We start from the raw sequence: 19,041 nt of genomic DNA on the forward strand, positions 1-19,041 counted from the left end.
CAAAACCTGTGCTGGAGAGCAGACACTTAAGAGAAAATTGTTTCTTTCTGTATTTCCTTCCCAAGAAGTGGTATAAAACTATATTTTGGGCTGTTATACATCTTGCAATGAAAGTTAATGAATTTAAACTCTATTATCCCAAAGATATACATTAAGTTCACTAGCAGGGCTACAAAATTGGATTTTAGATTCCATATTAAATTGTAATACCACAGTCTCATTGAAACATTTGAATCCAACCTCATATGTCAGATAAGATGTCAGTAAACCAGAGCTTATTTTCTGCTGTTGCAGTAGCAACAGCCTCTCAAGGTTTTTGGCCAGTGTTTATGGTATGTCCGGTACCTGTGAGCTTTTGCTAACGGAGACATTGTTACATAGTAGTAGCACATTTCAGTCCAGAATGAGTTATTCCTGCCTGCAAGACAGGGCATTACTAAGCATAAAATGCCTGCTAAATGAACTTGTACTTAGATATGCCAGCAGAACCAGCAGAGAGACTTTTCGGTCTTGTCTATTGCTTCTGTTAATCAGTGCCATACTGCCTAATGCTTTTGAGGAGAATATGATTTTTTCTTTCCAGGAGAACATTTGTGACCAGATAAGACTAGTCTAGAAGGCTTTTAAAACATTTTCTTTAATTTCAGAATGCTGAAAGATGTGGGTTAAGTATTCTGTCATGTGATGATGAAGTTTGGTTGTTTTTTGTTTTCTACTTTGGTGATTTTATTTTCAGGTGTCTCTTTGACCACATAATTATGTTTTGATGCCAAATAAGAAAATAAATTTGATGTCAAACAAGAAAGAAAATTATCTTCTAATTGTAAGATGATTCATAAAGTGAAAACAGAAAGTCTTGAAGAGATTTTTACTCTAAAAAGTTAAACTAAATTTAAAAATCTAAACTAAATCTAAATTTTAAAAAAATGTAGATATAAAATAGTTAGAAATAACTTTAATAAGAAATGTTCAGAATCTATAAGAAAAAGAAGGATAAAATTCTTCAGATAAAGACTAAAACATGTAAATACCTCAGTTTACCCCAACATAATTTGTAATTTAATGCCATTCCTATCGTGGTCCCAGTGTTTTAAATTTGTTTTGTTTTCTGAAGCAGACATTTGTCCAAGTTATTATGAAAGTCTTTTAGGGAAGAGCATGTGGCAATAGAAAAGCTCCAAAAAACAAAAAAGAAAGCATTTTTACCAAAGAAGAACAGACATTCTATGCAAAGTGTCAGGATATTATAACTCACATTTATCCCAATAGTATTGTATGGATCCAGGAATTAATAGATGAAGCCAAAAAAGAAGAAAAAAACAGTTCAAAAACAGCATTGATTGTGTTGTCTCATTTGGAGATGGGCTAATTTTATTCTGTATGTGAGAAGAAGTGAGCAAAAGGCACTGTGATAGAGGCTGTTAGTGCTCACCAGATAGCCTTCTGCTTCTTTCCAGTGCCCAGCCTCCTTTGCTGTTAGGCTGGAGTCATATAATTAGGTAGGGTGAAACAGATAAATACAGAAGTAATATAAGCTGCTTCCATACTTGTTCTCTTAAACACCCTGCATAGTCTGCTAACTCTCCCCTCCCCGTACCCCTTGTGAATGTGGAGGCTACATGCTCCAAATGACAGCTGTACTTTGCAAGCAGCTTGGATCTCTGAGTCACTCCTTGGAAGAGAGCATCTTCAGCAAACTACCTGACTAACGTTCAGCCTGTGACATAAGCAAAAAATGAATACCTGTTGCATTTTTTTAATTGAGAGAAACATGCAGAGGAAAATGACAGATCTATGAATTCCTGCATTAAACAATCAAGGTTTAACTCTTTAAACATTAATTGACCATTTAGTTTAAAATAATTATTATTAAAAAGAAGCTGCAATATAGTTTGAAGAAAAGAAAATGAATAGTTATCAAATATCATGTTTGGGGAAAATGTTCCAAACAGGAACATAAAAATAATTTCAAAGAAAAAAGGTTATATGACTGACATTTTCTGCTCTTCTTTGTTAGGTCTTCCAGGGCAATTTTGACAATGACACTCACAGAAAAAACGTCATCGACCCTCCCATCTATGCACGACACATAAGAATCCTTCCTTGGTCCTGGTATGGGAGGATCACATTGCGGTCAGAGCTGCTGGGCTGCACAGAGGAGGAATGAGGAGAGGCTACATTTCACAACCCTCTTCCCTATTTCCCTAAAAGTATCTCCATGGAATGAACTGTGCAAAATCTGTAGGAAACTGAATGTTTTTCTTTTTCTTTTTTCATGAAAAAGTACTCAAATTATGGTAGGCAACTAACTGTGTTTTTAAGGGGGTCTAAGCCTGCCTTTTCAATGATTTAATTTGATTTTTTTATTGGTCAAATCACTTAAGTAACATCACATTAAGTGTGAATTACTTTTCTCATTGTTTCCTGAATTATTTACATTGGTAGAAATATATTAGGGAAAGAAAGTAGCCTTCTTTTTATAGCAAGAGTAAAAAAAATCTCAAAGTTATCAAATAAGAGCAACAGTTGATAGAGCTTTTACAACCAATACTCACCTAATTCTGATAAAAGGAATACTGCAATGTTAGCAATAAGTTTTTTTCTTCTGTAATGACTCTACATTATCCTGTTTCCCTGTGCCTACCAAACACTGTCAATGTTTATTACAAAATTTTAAAGAAGAATATGTAACATGCAGTACTGACATTATAATTCTCATTTTACTTTCATTATTTCTAATAAGACATTATGTGACTTCTTTTTCTTTTGGTTCTATTCTATATTCTTTATATTGTGTATTACCTGAATAATTCAATGCTTTTTTCCTAACTGAATTTCCTATTAGTTGCCTAAAAGAAGTGTCATGTTTACTCATATATATATAACATGACTGCGTATCAGTAGATTGATCTGTATTTAATATCCATTAATTAAATCTGCAGTTTTATTTTTGAAGGAAGCCATAACTATTTAATTTCCAAATACTTCCTTCATAAAGAATGCCATACTCTCAGTTTGCACAAAGGAACAAAAAATATATATATTATGTTTCTTTAAATTTAAATCTTCATTTAGATGGTAATTACATATTCTTATGTTTACTTTTAAAAACAGACTCATTATTTGTTTATTTTATAAAAATTTAGCAAAGAAACATTAATATAGTGCTGCATACCTTGGCCAAGCATACTCATCATTTCTTTGTTCATCTCCACATTTCCTGTGAAACTAACATCTTATTGAGATTTGAAACTGGTGGTAGTTTCCCAGGAAAGCACAGGTGGAGTTATTTGTGAGAAACAAAGTGTTTGCTAATGACAAAGTAGTAAACCATTTTCAAAATGAAAATTGATTTCTATTTATTTTGCTTCAAAGATCCGGAAAAAATAAGCAATTATCATAACAATTTGTTATTGATACTGGAGGTTTCATTGACATGTCTCTCAAATTAAAGTTCACACTGCCTCCATAAAAGTCTTCAACATCTAATTTATAAGCTTTACAAGTATTTATTTTATAAGGCTTAGACAGAATTATTGGAGTTTTAAATTAAATGTCTTGGAAAAGAAAGGATGGTATGTGTACGAAATGTTAAGATCCTACGCAACACTGCTATTTTTTTCCTTTAATATTTGTGCTGCATAACAAAAGCCACTAGACTGTTACTGTCTTGTCTGTCCATGTGTTAACAGCATTTCTTAATGATGTATATATGGAGTGGTCTTCAATAATAGTGAAGAATTTAAAGAGAAAGTCAATCGTACTGGCATTTTTAATAAGAGCGAAATTAGTTGGTCTAAGGGGACTGTCTGGTCACATGTTGATTCCTTGCCCATATGCTTTGTATTTCTTGTTCTTATTATGAAATTATGAATTTGAAGCCTCTGAAATGGTAATCAGTTTTCAACATCTTTCAAAAACAAAATTGCAATTTCCTCCATATTGCCTTTTTTAGATAACTTTAAAGTTAGGATTCTAAAATATTTGTAACTGGCTAAATTTTAAAGTTATGTGACAGATAATTACTTAGGTTCAGAAATATACACACACTTACTCTTTAGCCAATTTCTTTCAAGGTTTACTGTCCCATCAAATATCTAGCCATTTTCCTTTGCAAATTACATGCATTCTTAAGAGTATATTTTTAAGATTATTACTTATCCTTTATGATGATTTACTTTTCCAAAATTACTTCATTTCATATGATGTTTTATAGTTTTTTCTATTGTTACCTGTTTTAAAAATATTTTCCAAGGAAGTTGATTAAAATTATATTTGTTTCCTTTTAGAAAACACACTGAAATGAGTTTCTCTTGCTTTTTCGTTTTCTCTCTGCTTTATATGCTCTTCACAGTACATCATGTCCAACGGGATACCTATTGTCCCATGACACCCAAAATTGATGACAGCAAAGGGATTCCAACATATGGAAATGTTGAAAATTATTGTAAAGTAGTATTATGAAGTAGCTTTTGTGTCATTCATGTCAGTGACATCAAAGTGAAGTAAATTTATTCTATTTAAATTCACGCTAAAACCAATAAAATACTATAACTAGAATACACATAAGAATCACCTAGTCTTCACTATATTGAGTAACTATAACGTGCTAGTTTTACAATTAATGAAACTAAACTTTTAAACATGTCCATTTTGTCTACATCCTTTTGAAAGTATTTATCATAGTTGCCAATTTTAATTTTAGGGTTGACTTTCTCTTTCTGAATGACTTCATAAAGTTTGATGTGAATTTTGAAGACTTGGGTTACTAATGATTGTATCTTTGCTAGTCAACAAATTATGAAATATAATACTCAATGCGTCAGATGTGTCATTAAGTACAGAAATAACTAAGACACAAATAACCTTTGCAAACCTTCAAGCTGTGTAATATTCCAATGTTGTTTTTTTCTTTGTATATATACTTATATCACGTAGGATGTAAAACCAGTATGACCTTGTCTAGTCTCCAAACTTAAAATAAACTTTTGAAAATCTGGGATTCTTTTGAAGCAGTTGTAATTAAACACATTTATAAGAATACACAAATTGTCTGAATGTGAATGCCCACTACTCTTGACCACATACTTGGTTTATTTTTGCTTTGCACAGGACAATTGAACAGCTACAGAAAAAACAGAAATTACAACAACCTCTAAATATACATTGATACTAGCTAAACTGGTCTTTTGAAGATGATTAAAGTGTGTGCATTCTTCCTGCTCCTTTTAGATGCAGAAGTTTTACTAAAATATTCTTAATCCAAAGTCATTTTTGGCCTCATGTATAAAGCATTGTGTACCAGGACTGATCTGCCCATTGTTAATCAGATGATATTGCTGTCATTTCTATAGTTTTTTCAGTTCATGATGCCCAGGAGTATAATGAAGAAATCCAGTCAGTAGTAAGCAATAATACAACAGTTATAATGTATTTATCCATGTAACATTAGCTATTGAATAATGAAAATCATAACGTGGATTCTTCATAAATCCTGTTTCTAGCTCTCTGGAAGTCACTGGTGAAATACTAAATCTGTGTACTTGCTATTTTTTTGATATTTTCTTAGGATGCAAACAATTTAGGGAAGAATTAAGATATGAAAGGTTACTACTTGTTTGAACTTCAGCGAATCTCTGATAGCTCCCAGTACCGACTAGTCACTGTTATGTACTCATACATGTTCCCATTTAAATGCATTTTAATATGAGCAGATCAACGGGATTCCATTGTTTGCCTAATTTTTGCACATACTCATAAACAAACAATAAATGTGCTTTTATTAAATAAGAGAAATTATACATATATATTTTCAGTAGCACTAATAAGGAATCATGACAACATCTATACATGGTAAAATTTTATTGTGACAGCAAAATATTTAATAATTATCCAACAGAAAATTTTTAAGTATAAAATTTTTAAGATTACTGATTCAAGATGCAAAAATAATAAAAGCATTTCAAATTCTAAGAAGAAAAGTCTGCATAGGCTGAAATTTGTGTTTTTTATGAAGTAATAATGATAACTTCATGAATGGAAAATATTCTCTCTATATAACCTGAATTTTCAAAGATCTACCATTTCAGACTTTAATTAAGATTTTGATAAAGAAACATTAATTTTTACTGTCAGAAATTCAGTGCTATCTCTTTCAAAAGGCTAATTTTTAAAAACTTAACATTCACTTTAGTATGTTATTTATTTGTGAAAAACATTACCTCTAGCCTTTGAGATGCAAAAGGATCCTTTTATCTGCACAGGTACAATAGAGAACCAAACAACTTTGCCAGTTGAGAAATGTTTCAACTACCATGAAACAGAATGCACTGTCATTTGTCTTTACAAAGACAAAGAATACCTAGTGTAAGTAGCAATTTTTCTATTGATTTCGAAGGGGGAAATAGGTTTCTTGATTCTATTTCAGTAAATGCCTATAATTCATATTGGCTGTTTCAACACTGCCACCAAATAAAGTGTTTTCCACCGTAGGCAAGTGCACTTACTCAAAGAGTTATTTCTATTAAATGAATTTGGTAGCAAAAATAGGAAAACATAAAAGGCTCTGCATTTAGCAGTTTTTGCATAACTTCGCAGAAGTTGATTGAGTCATTTGAAAGCATTGATGCTTTGGAAATACGGTGTCGAACCATCAGCAAATGGTCACCATATTATATGATTAAGCATTGCATGTGGTGACTGCTTCTGATTGAATTTTAGTTTAATGTCCTTAAAGGTATGAACCACACTGCTCCATATTCATGTAAAATCCCCATAATGCCCTTCATATATCCACACATATATATGTTAATGATGATAAATTACAATGTAAGCTCAACCAGCTGCCACCTGTAAAGGGAGTGGTGGCAGTGAGACTGATGGTGCATTTAAACAATATATCTCTGGCCAGGCATAGTGGCTCATGCCTGTAATCCCAGCACTTTGGGAGGCCAATGTGGGCAGATCATTTGAGGTCAGGAGTTTGAGACCAACCTGGCCAACATGGTAAAACCCAGTCTCTACTAAAATACAAAAACAAGATGGGCGTGGTGGCACGTGTCTATAATCCCAGCTACTGTGGATGCTAGGCAGCAGAATCGCTTGAACCTAGGAAGTGGGGGTTGCAGTGAGGGTAGATCGCGCCACCGCACTCCAGCCTGGGTAACAGAGCAATGCTCCGTTTAAAAACAAACAAACAAACAATATATCCCCCATGGCCAATATGGAAACAGCTTGTGACAACTTACATAAGCATCAGGCAAAAACATTCCTGAGAATTCGAGGGAAGACAACTGTGCATATGACAAAGAGATGAGGAATGTTTTCAGTGATGAATAAGTGACAGATTAAACATGAATTTACACATATTTTATCATTTTTCCACTTTTTAGAGGTTGTATAGCTGGGATTTAAAGCAACATTAACAATAAAAAAGGCTTTGCCTTTCAGGAAGAGAAACCTTAGCAGGCCAGTGGCCCTAGGGAACATGAGAAGCACAGTGCTTTTCAAGGCTAAAGACCTTTTCTGCCTGGACCCAGGAAAGAGGAATTGGGCAAAGAGGTTAAAAATGGCATATCTCAAAGGAAGCACTAAATAATCGATATTAGGCAGCCTCATTTCCTCTGTTCTCAAGTTTCTTAGGTAATAATATTTTTTAAATGCTACTTTTTAACAGTAGAAGCAGCCTCCCTACCCACTCCATGCTCAAAATCCCTGTTTGTAGTGGTGTAAGCACCTTGATAAGATGCTTGAGACGTGGACTGAGAGTCTGAGAACCACATGCAAACAATAGTAAAACAATGTTTTCAAACTGCTAATATAGGGAAACTGCTGGGTCCAGACTAGTAGTATCTTTTTTAAAAAATTAAATACTTTAGGACAAGAGGAGAGACGAGAAGGAAGGAGTTAGGAGAGAAAAATATAAGTCCCTTGTAAAAATTATTTTACAAACATTTTATTTCAATTATATTCCTGAGTATATATGTGTTCGTGATCACAGTGTAAATTATTTTTCTAACTCAGAGACAGACATAAAAGTTGAAAACCACGGCAACGCAGTCTCCTTAACTGCTTTCTAAATGGGTGGTGTCTGCTAGCTGCCAGTTGTTGGTATACTGGGTGGCTGGCGTGAGTTTAGAGCCAGAGTTGTATGGCTCCTATAAACAGAAGGTTGTTAGAGGCTTGGTGGGAAGAGAGAAGAGGTGTGCTGACGGAAGCCTAAGAGGGTTTTTAAGAGACAAAGTGTATAACACAGAATCGTGTGATTTTTTCCTATATAGTAGGTAAAGCCCTTTGCCCTTCTCCCCATAAAATATTCTAACAAAATACCAGTGTCTTCCCATCATATTTCGTTGTTCAGCTAAAGAAGATTCACCCAAGTATTGAATATGGCCTGAAGGTGGGCTTGCAGCATGAGTCAAGGCTGCCTGTGAGGGACCTGCCACTCTGGGTTAATCACAATGCAGATCCATATGTTCGGTGTTTGTTTGTTTGTTGTAATAAACCATGATGCATTTTAAGTAGATTTTTCTAAAGCGACCTCTGGTTTAAAAATTCATAATCAAATGCCCTCCACACCCTCATTCTAACCTTCTAATTCCATACTTCTGGAGCTCATAACACTAATTCCTTTCCTGAGTGTTTTCTTACCCAAGCCTAATATAACAGATACTTGTACTTCCAGACTGTAGCATTAGGCTGTAATATAATTACTGTAAAATTTTAAAATATGTTTTCACTTTCACTGGCGATATAAAGAAAAGCTAATTTCTTTCATAAAAAATACACTTGGAGAAACTACTGTATTTGTCTTAAGAAAATATTGAGATTATTCAACTTCTTTTGTTGTTAATCTTTTTTTTTTTCAGTAAAATCTAAGCATCTATTTTGTACCAGCCACTATATGATGATCTAGAAATACAGAGATGAAAATACAGTGATTTTCAGGAACTCACAGTATAGAGGGTGAAGCTGGGGTAGACAAGAAAGCAAATGATTATGATGGATGTTATGACAAAAATATGCCCCATGTGTAAAGAGAAGATAGAGTAGAGGCACCTATACCTATCAATGAGGCAGATCAGGGAAGGCATCCTGGAAGGGTAACATCTAAAATATTCCCAAAACCCTCAAATTTAATATTTGTGACACCTAACATACACTTTACTACTCATGGTAACTATGGATTTGCATTTCCATTTTGCAAGAGGACAAAGAAAAGCCGAATGAAATGAAGAGATCTGCCCAGGTTGCAGGGCTATAATTTGTACATAGATCTAAGGACATCCTTCACCCCTGTTCAATACTCTTTCTTCTTGTAAGTCAAGCTGTACTGAAAATGAGTTTCATTACATACGAATACAAGAACAACAGGAAGGACCTGCCTCCAGCCAAGCAGTTGCTAATTGTTTATTCTACAATTTGTCATATTGTCCTATTAGTAAAAATAATTTAACACACTGGTATTACCTGATAACATATATTTTAAATAATTTGTGGATGAAGTGTTGACTATCACACAAATACACTTTAAAAAATCCACAAGTGACTGAACAGCTAATGAACTACTATGAGATTATATGATGCATTAGTTTTTTAAAAAGTGAGTAATAATCCCAAGATGTCAAAGCTTCTGCTATTCCAAGACATAGTAAATGGACTATCTGCATATGAAGAGCATGAAATCTTTAACACAGTAATCAAACACATTTCTATTTAAGAAAAATCTGAAAGCAGTGCTTCATAGATAAGAAAAACCACAAGTATTTCCATTAACAAAAAACTCCAAAGAATACAAAGAAAATTCAAGAACACTCTGTCATGAGTTCCAGTTCCCAATATTTAAGAGTTACCATAATTTCATGGAAGTGGAGAGTATAATGATAGTTACTAGAGGCTGGGAATGGTGTGAAGTTGAAAGAAGAGATGAAGACAGGTTGGTTAATGGGCACAAACACACAGCCAAATAGAAGATATACAGTCTGATGTTTGATAGCACAATAGGGTGCTGATAGTTAACAATAATGTATATTTCAAAATAGCTAAAAGGGAGGACTTGAAATGTTCCCAACACAAAGAAATGATAAATATTTGAGGTGGCAGATATCCTAAATCCCTGACTTGATCACTACATATTCTATTTTTGTATCAAAACATAGCATGTACCCAATAATAACGGGTATATAAATATCAGGTATTTAAAAAGTTTTAGTAAAAGAAGAATTATACTCTTAACTAGAAGAGAAGCTGAATAGCAAATAATATCTTAGAAAATAAAGTATAGTGACAGCACAATTTAAGGAACCAGCTTCTTAGCAATGGGACATTGTCTTTTTCATTATCTGGTGACTTTTAATTTAGCAGAATTAGGACCTTAATCAGTTACAGATAACCCCATATAACCTAATGTATTGAGTACATTAAATTTATATAACTTGATTTAAATAGACCATTCTCTGCTAATTATTCATCAGTAAACCAGAAGAAACTGAAAAAATGTTAGGTAACTGGAATTAAGGGACCACCAACCCTGAGATACATTTGTTTAAATATTTAATTCCCTAGGTCATTTATTCATCCAATATTTAAGAAAGGATAGCATAGCCTAAGTAAGTCTTTACCAATTCTAATGGCCAATGACTGTTACTAATATTTGAATTAATCTTTAGTGAAGCTGAATCCATGTTATTTCACTAGTCTGAAAACTGGTTGTTATTGTCTCTTTACAATTACTTTGTTCTTGTCCTTTTCTGAAAAAAGAAAATACCCTTGCTCTTTTGTCTATTTTTTCAAACTTACCCAATGTTCAATAATCTTCCAAAAATGTAAGGCATGAAACTGGATAAGGCATGTTGAATGTGGTGAAAAGATCATTTAAGATCCTTAACTGTTTGTAGGCTTATCAGCAGCACCTATAAGGCTGATGAATGTTCAATCTGTACTCTACTGTGAGTACTTGATTTCTATACATTAAGTTATTCTAGGTCTTGGTTTGGGCTAACATCCTTTCCCTTTGGCCAAAATCCTTTTCCTTCTTAAGGAAAAGTATATTGTCATATATGTACACTTATTTCTTTTTAAAGCCGTTTAACAGTAAATAATGATTAGAAACATGTGCTGCAGGCACTCTATCAACTGAGAAATTTACTGAGTGTCTACTAATGGCCAAAACAAAAGTATTCATTCAAATATAAAGGATAAAATTTCCGTCCAGGGCATCTGTATAAGGCTGAACTGGTTGTGCCATGCACAAAGTAGCTAGGCCAAGGGGCATGAGTGCGAGTCAAAATCCAACATTTTTTGATATGGCAAGCTAAAAGTCCTGACAAAGGTCTGTCTACAGATAGTGCTTTTGTGTATATCATATTTGCAGAAGAGCCCCCTTTTTCTAATTAAAATCTTACATGCTAAGGATGGAGTCTTGATAAGTTCCAATACCTGTCTACTGTTTTTATTAAAGGCAACCTTCCAGCATGGGAGACTATGGGTATCTGACAGTCATGCAATGCATTTAACATAGCCTGCAAATTTCCTATCTTAGTTAAACCTTAAGCATAGAAGTGATACTTCCAACTTTTGCTCCCATCTCCCCTCCACTGGTTGTGCTAAGGATTACACATTGCATTTGAAATGAGTATGAAAGTCCTCTCTTTCTCACTCTCATTCCTACAAAAGTGGCTAGACTAGTTATTGTAAGAATATATCAGCTGAATCGTATATTAGACAGAAAAAAAGAAAACAAAAATTCTAGGATCTTCTTCACTCATTCAATAAATTTATGTGGAGTTGGGTATCCAGATAACCAAGCTGACATTCAGCCTAAACTCAGAAAGATTGCTAATAATGCTAGTAGAATTTTAGGCAGGAGCTGATGCCAGTTCCGCACCACCCCGCCCCCCCGCAACAGATGAAAAAGCTCTCTTATTGCATTAATGACTTTATATAACTGCCTTAATTTCATTATTTACCCAAAAATCATTCAGGACCAGGTTGTTTAATTTTCAGGTAATTATATGGTTTTCAGTAATTTTCTTAGTCTTGAATTCTATTTTAATTGCATTATGGTCTCAGAGTATGTTTGGTAGTAATCAGTTACTTTGCATTTGCTGAGGATTGTTTTATATCCAATTATGTGGTTGATTTTAGAGCATGTGCCATGTGGCAATGAGAAGAACCTATATTCTATTGTTTTAAGATGGAGAGTTCTGTAAACGTCTATCAGGTCCATTTGGTCCAGTGTTAACTTCAGGTTCTGAATATCTTTGTCAATTTTCCACCTTAATAATCTATCTAATACTGTCCATGGGGTGTTGAAGTCTCCCACTATAATTGTGTGGGAGACTGAGTCTCTTTGAAGATCTCTAAGAACTTGCTTTACAAATGTATTAGTCCATTCTCATGTTGCTCTAAGGACATACCCAAGACTGGGTAATTTATAAAGAAAAGGAGGTTTAATGGACTCACAGTTCCACATGGGTGGGGAGGCCTCATGATCATGGCGCAAGGCAAAGGAGGAGCAAAGGCACATCTTACATGGCGGCAGGCAAGATATTGTTTACAGAGGAACTGCCCTTTATAAAACCATCAGATCTCATGAGTCTTATTCACCATCACAACAGCATGGGAAAAACCCACACCATGATTCAATTACCTCCCACTGGGTCCCTCCCACAACACATGGGGATTATGAGAACTACAATTCAAGATGAAATTTGGGTGGGGACACAGCAAACCATATCAATAAATCTGGGTGATCTTGTGTTCCACACACATATATTTAAGACATTTAGGTCTTCTTGTTGTATTGAACCCTTTGCCATTATGTAATGCCCTTCCTTGTCTTTGTTTATCTTTTCTGGTTTAAAGTCTGTTTTGCTTGAAGTTAGAATTACAACCCCTGCTTTTTTACTGTTTTCCATTTGCTTGGTAGATTTTTCTCTAGCCCTTTATTTTGAGCCTAGGGGTGTCACTGCATGTGAGATGGGTCTCTTGAAGACAGCATACCATTGAGTCTTTTAACATATTTTCTTTCATTTTGACTTTGGAGAATCTGATAATTATCTGTCTTTGGGATGATATTCCTGTGAAGTATTTTGTGTGGGTTCTCTGCATTTCCCAAATTTGAATGTTGGCTTCTTTAGCTAAGTTGGGGACGTTCTCATGGATGATATCCTGAAATATGTTTTCCATGTTGCTTCCATTCTCCACATCTCTTTCACAGATGCCAGTGAGTCATATATTAGGTCTCTTTACATAATATGGGAGATGTTCCTCCTGGCTGCATCTAGTAGGCCATTTTGGAGCAGGAATCCTCAACCAACACCCCAGGCAGAATAACCAAGTCAGTGCATATCCAACAGGTTCCTGTGCCTGGAGCTAGCTCTTGTGCTGGCAGAGCTCTGAGCACATTGCTCTCTTGGAGCCTGGACTCTGGTATGTAGCCTTGGAGCTAGCAGTGGGTAGGGTGGCCACTAGAAAAAGCATGGCGCAGGCTCTTGAAAATGTTTTGAAGTGGTAAAATATTGACTGCCAAGATTTACTTTGTAATGTTATTTGCAAAATATTTGAGTTACTTTTTCATTCAAAGTACATTATTTGTAATTCTTTGTATCAAGAATTTATTGGAGGATGCAAGTAAAACTGAATAATTGTATATTTGTCTCATAGTTTATGGTCTAAATAGCATATTACTGAAAAGAAAATGGATTGAAAGGCAAAGTGTTGTGTTTCTGAAAACTTGAATTGATAGAGAGTTCCACTATTCTCATTAGGACATTTCTAAAAATTAATGGGAAATGAGAGTCATTGATGTATATTTTCAAGAGACAAAAAGTAAAAACATTAACATATTAAAAGTACATATCTTTTAACCAGTTATCTTCTGGTTTATATATATTGACTTTCACCACCACATGGAAATAAGAGCAATAGTTTCTCTATACAAGTTGTATTTTTTGTTGTTGTTTGCATATCCTTTTATCTTTCAGAATTTATATAACACTGGCTAAATAAAAATGTAATTGACCTCTATCACATTTCAAGCCCTAAAACGGTAACTGTGGCTCAGCTGGAATTTACTGTAGTGTCAAGAACATTTATCAGAAGACATTCATTCCAATGAAGTGGTTTCAGTATTATGAGCTAACTTTTAACAAAAATAATGATCCGTTTGAGAGTTATAGTCTTGCCTGTGCTACAGATTTTGTTTCTAAAGAAAAAGTTAGGCCTGGCATGGTGGCTCACACCTGTAATCCCAACACTTTGGGAGGCCGAGGTGGGTGGATCACCTGTGGTCAGGAGTTTGAGACCAGCCTGGCCAAGATGGTGAAACCTTGCCTCTACTAAAAGTATAAAAATTAGTGGGGCGTGGTAGTGGGTGCCTGTAGTCCCAGCTACTCAGGAGGCTGAGACAGGAGAATTGCTTGAACCCGGGAGATGGAGGTTGAGTGAATTGAGATTGCGCCATGGCACTCCAGCCTGAGCAACAAAGCAAGACTCTGTCTCAAATACAAAACAAAACAAAAGAGTTATTCACAAGCTCAAACATTCTGACATTATAAAAAAAAATACAAATATAGAAACTTTAATTATTAGCATAGACCTAAATTAGGTGTTTTAAAATTGTAAATTCTGTTTGCAAACCTAATTCTCCCAGTCTATCCCAAGAGAGTACATTAGACGTCCTACAAGATTCTGCAGCATCTGTTGGCAAGAAGCACATTCTTTCATTTTGCAGATATGCTTTCTTTAAATTGACACACCCAGAGTGCCCATGTGTGCAAATAATTGGTATCATTACTATTATCAGTTAGTGAAACTAGATTTTGTTTTGCTTTCGCCTCCAAAAGAGAAATCTCAAGTTTGGAAATCAGACAGACCTCCAGAGTTCAAATCTTCTCTCCAGCTTATGAGTAGTTTTTCCTCTGGAAAGTTATTCCTATGAAAATATGTACATACTAGACCTGACATATAGATATTCTAGACCTGAAAAGTATATATACATATATATAAAACCTATACCTGTCCCTGATACTCATCAGAGGTGCTCACCAAATTTCAGGGGTTTTTTATTTTTTTTTATTTTTGTCACTGTGGCAGGAATATATTCACAAAAAAACACACCAAAACAAAACCACACAAGTTTGTTATTTTCTTTACATTTCACCTAATACTCACACACACACACACACACATACACACACACACACACACACACACGAAAGTAAATGAGTCATTTCCAAAAGAAATTCAGTTACCTTCGTAATTTCCAAGTTATTTTACAAATTTACTAGTTTCTCCTCAAATTCATTCATTGCCCCCTGCCATTCTTTCATCCTGGGGTTAGTCTAAGCTTTAGGACATATAGAAGGCCATGTGAATTAGTGGAACAGGAAGCACTCACTTCATCTTATCTGGCATCTGACGAGATATACAGAAGCAACCTATCCTATCAATGGCCTCTCTGTTGCCATCCATGTTGGAGGCTTTTTCTCCATCTGGTAACTTGCTGTTCCATCATGCCATCAGAAGCTACCATCCTTTACCACTGCCTCTACTTTACCTGGCAGTGATCCCTTCTTCGGGTGTCTGGGAAGATTCATTAGAGTAGAGTCCATGAGGGCTTTCATGCACTGCTGATTCATAGTCCTACTCAGACATCTATTTTCTATAGGTACTTGTAGAATGAATGAATGAATGAATGAATGAATGAATGAATGAAGAAACAAACTAATACAGCTTATCATGAGATTATCCATAGGGAGGAAGACATGGAGCTATCCTTAGACACTCTCTGCACCCTGCCTCAGCCACTTTCACTGTAGGGAATCCAAGACACTAAGGGATAAGCACATCTGTGAGGCTACCAACTCCCATGATTCTGGACTGACAGCAGGCCACAGGTCGCTTCCTGTCTTGATTGATGTCCCCCACAGCACCAAAGGGAGAAACGGGTGAGTGTATACCCTACACCAATGCAAAAGAGCTGTTCTTCCCCTCCCCTACACCTTTCCTCCCAAGCTCAGATGATCTTGGCTAGTGCCAAGTATAGGAGATGTAACTCATTCAGCAGGGATTGCCCCCAAAATACTTCTGTGTGACACCTAGACTCCAGTTTCTCTATCTTAACTTGAAATTAAAGAGTTGGGAGAAGACTGCAATGAAAGATATGAAGGTCTATGGAGAATGAACACATTAGCCAATAATTAATACATAACCGAGCCAAATTCATAAGCAAAACTTAACCCCCTCTCAGCTTATTTTCCTATCAATAAAATGAAGGAGCTGAGTAACATGCAAATGGTAAAGCACTCACAATCATTCATTAAAGCACAATGAATTGTGATACAACATATATTGTTGTTTCTTTATTTGCAGGTCTTAAATGCAATTGGGAGTGATTGTATAACTGCATGTAAAATTAAATAGTTCAAAATAGATACATGAGAATTCTTAGTAATTGTATTCTGCAGGAAAAAATATATGAAAAGCTAATCATAGATACTCAAGTAAAGGATTGTCATTGGTATAGTTATAATTTAATGTAATAGGTATTGCTAAATAAACTAAAAGAGGTAAGAAATATTTTGACATTGGAAAGCTTATCTATAAATTTTCCTTTGGTTACCCTGTCTCTCTCTTTGCCCATTTGTTGTCTATTTGTTTTTGTCTTTCTATCTCTCCTTTCTCATTCTCATCTTCCTTCAGCTCATTTTTGATCCTGAAATTTTTGCTCATCAATCCAGAAATAGCTGGTTAGGCAAAAAAGAAAGAAAGAAAAATGAAATGTACTTGTAAAGGTTTAACTCATCTAAAGCCACAAGTTTCTGAATTCACTCCCTTTTTAGTTCAGAAAGCATGGTGGAAAGGAGTTATTAATGTGCCTCAACTATCCCAGTGTCCCCAACATGGGTGTCAAAATACAAACACACCATTTAAAATGTCTGTTTAACTGCATGCAGCTTTTACTTCAGCCTGCAGGTCTGGAAAACACTATTGCACACAGAACTCTTTTAAGCCAGCTGTTCCAGGGTCAGACTACTGCAGCTTTCAAGGAGCCATTCATGGGGCCATGGAGGGTTTATTGTGGTGGCGTCTTCCTAACGTTTGCAGTGCCAGAACTGTGCCAACCATAACTTTCAGTTAGAGCCGTGATTGATGTGTCTGCCCGTCACTCCACTATGTGGAAGACTATTGCTTAGCCTGATGGAATGGTTCACTGTCTTTCTGAGAGATTGCAGGCCAGTGTTACTACAGTGAAGCTACAGATAAATATGGCATTGAAGATGGAATTCTCTCCCACAAACTGGGGGAGAAAAATACTAGCCCTTTTAGTTTGCTCTGGTTCTTTCTCATTTTTGTTTTACCAAAGAAAATATGACTTATATGGGGGGAAATTATTATTTAGACATGCTGGAAATAGAAAGTTATCATATCATATTTGAAGGTCTAAATACCCTGTCTTTGTGACAGGAAATATAGGATATTGTTTGATTGGTATGTGCAAACAAAATATTCAGCATAGCCTTTCCCAAGTCATCCTAGATGATAGGATTTTAATATGGTATCAGAACAATAAATCTGACTCATGGACTATGAGCAGAATTCCTGGAACTTCTAGTCTCTTCAAATTCCTTCTTTCTAGCTCAAAAAAGTCTGTGGAAAAGGTCATCTATGCATTTTTCCTTTTCTTCCATCTTGTGACATTTGCCATTTCCTCCATCATTTAGAAGACAAATGATCTAGCCTTTCACATTGGTATGATTGTAGCTGCTTCTATACTCTGCTCAAACAAACTCCACTGGTGCCAACAGAATTACCCCTGTCTCTCGTTCACTTTTGTTACTTACTCCATCAGTAGACCACCACCTGGTGATGATCCACTACCCCATTCCTCATAAAACTATCTGCTCTCATCCATGTTTTCAGCTATGGATTCCTAAAATCTAGGCCTAGAAATTATCAGAATGCCCACCATGCTGCACTCAACTTCTTACCACCACCACCCCTGGCCATCCAACAGTCAAACATTGCTTCCTTCCATCTCCTTTTAAACACTATGAGTTTCCTTCTTTCTAGTGGGGTGTTTCTTTTCCTACCCAGTAAGTTGCCCAGCGGGGAAGGTGGTCTTTGTGGCTGGCCCCTGAATGCAGGCAATGTCAGTCTTGCAAATCCACTACCCTCTTCTTGGTTTGCCTTGCCTTTTTCCTGAGATCCCACAGAAGCTCACTCAAGGAGCTCCCCCTGGTGGTTTTGCTCATGAAGACAGGTCTGAATTGGCAGTGGTCTAACGGTAGCCTCTTCAGGAATTCCTGCTGCACTATGGATTGTTGCTGGAAGGAATGGAAAAAAATATAGAGGTTAAAATGGCATCTCAAAGAAGCTAGCAAAAGGGAATGTTTTTTTCTTAATTCTTTGAAAGATGGAAGTAATAACTGTCTCCCTTTAAGTCCTGCTTATTACACCACATAGTTTGTCAGGTAACTTTTAGGAAAAGCAAGTATCAAGAAGCATGTAAGTCTTAAAAATTAAATAAATAGATAAAGGTTGGGAAAATACACAGAGGGGCCGAGGAATGATAGAGAGGTAATCCCTTATGTGTGGACATAAGGAGTATTCTACAGTATGAAAAGAACCTGGTCACTGTGATAATATGATCTTGTATTTTGCAGGTAGGGGAAACAAATTTTTCAGGGAATATATACCGTAGAATATATATCATCGCTGTGGAAGCAACATTGGGATAGAGTTGGGGGGTAATTGTGAAGGGATAGAAGATACCTCACAGTAAGGAAAAGTGCCTGTTTGTCAAAAGCAGGTAAGGGTTTTAAGATCTTTGAATAACACCAACCACAGAATTGAGTTAGTGAGATTTTCCACGGCCCTATGCATCTAGTTGTCTTTTTCCTTTAGCTCCCTGACTTTTAATACCATCACCAACAACAAAAATGAATGTGTCTGGAGCAATAAAGTTCCCATTTCAAGCAATAAAATCCTCTCTTGTCTATCCTGCTTCTTTGAAATGACTTGTTCTCTTAAAGTGCT

General features: G+C 35.5%; 1 protein-coding gene across 1 annotated transcript in view; it reads left to right on the top strand.

Annotated features, from left to right (window-relative positions):
• Positions 1 to 5,000, top strand: part of LOC105475034 (EGF like repeats and discoidin domains 3) — a 456,215-nt gene extending 451,215 nt beyond the window's left edge. The window contains exon 11 of the mRNA XM_011729971.3: positions 2,018 to 5,000. Within this exon, the coding sequence (XP_011728273.1) occupies positions 2,018 to 2,167 (150 nt within the window). The 3' untranslated portion in view covers positions 2,168 to 5,000. The remainder of the gene's footprint in view (positions 1 to 2,017) is intronic.
• The last annotated feature ends 14,041 nt before the right edge of the window (positions 5,001 to 19,041 follow it).

The sequence above is a fragment of the Macaca nemestrina genome, chromosome 6, assembly GCF_043159975.1.
Source record: "Macaca nemestrina isolate mMacNem1 chromosome 6, mMacNem.hap1, whole genome shotgun sequence".
NCBI classification, from domain to species: Eukaryota; Metazoa; Chordata; class Mammalia; order Primates; family Cercopithecidae; genus Macaca; species Macaca nemestrina.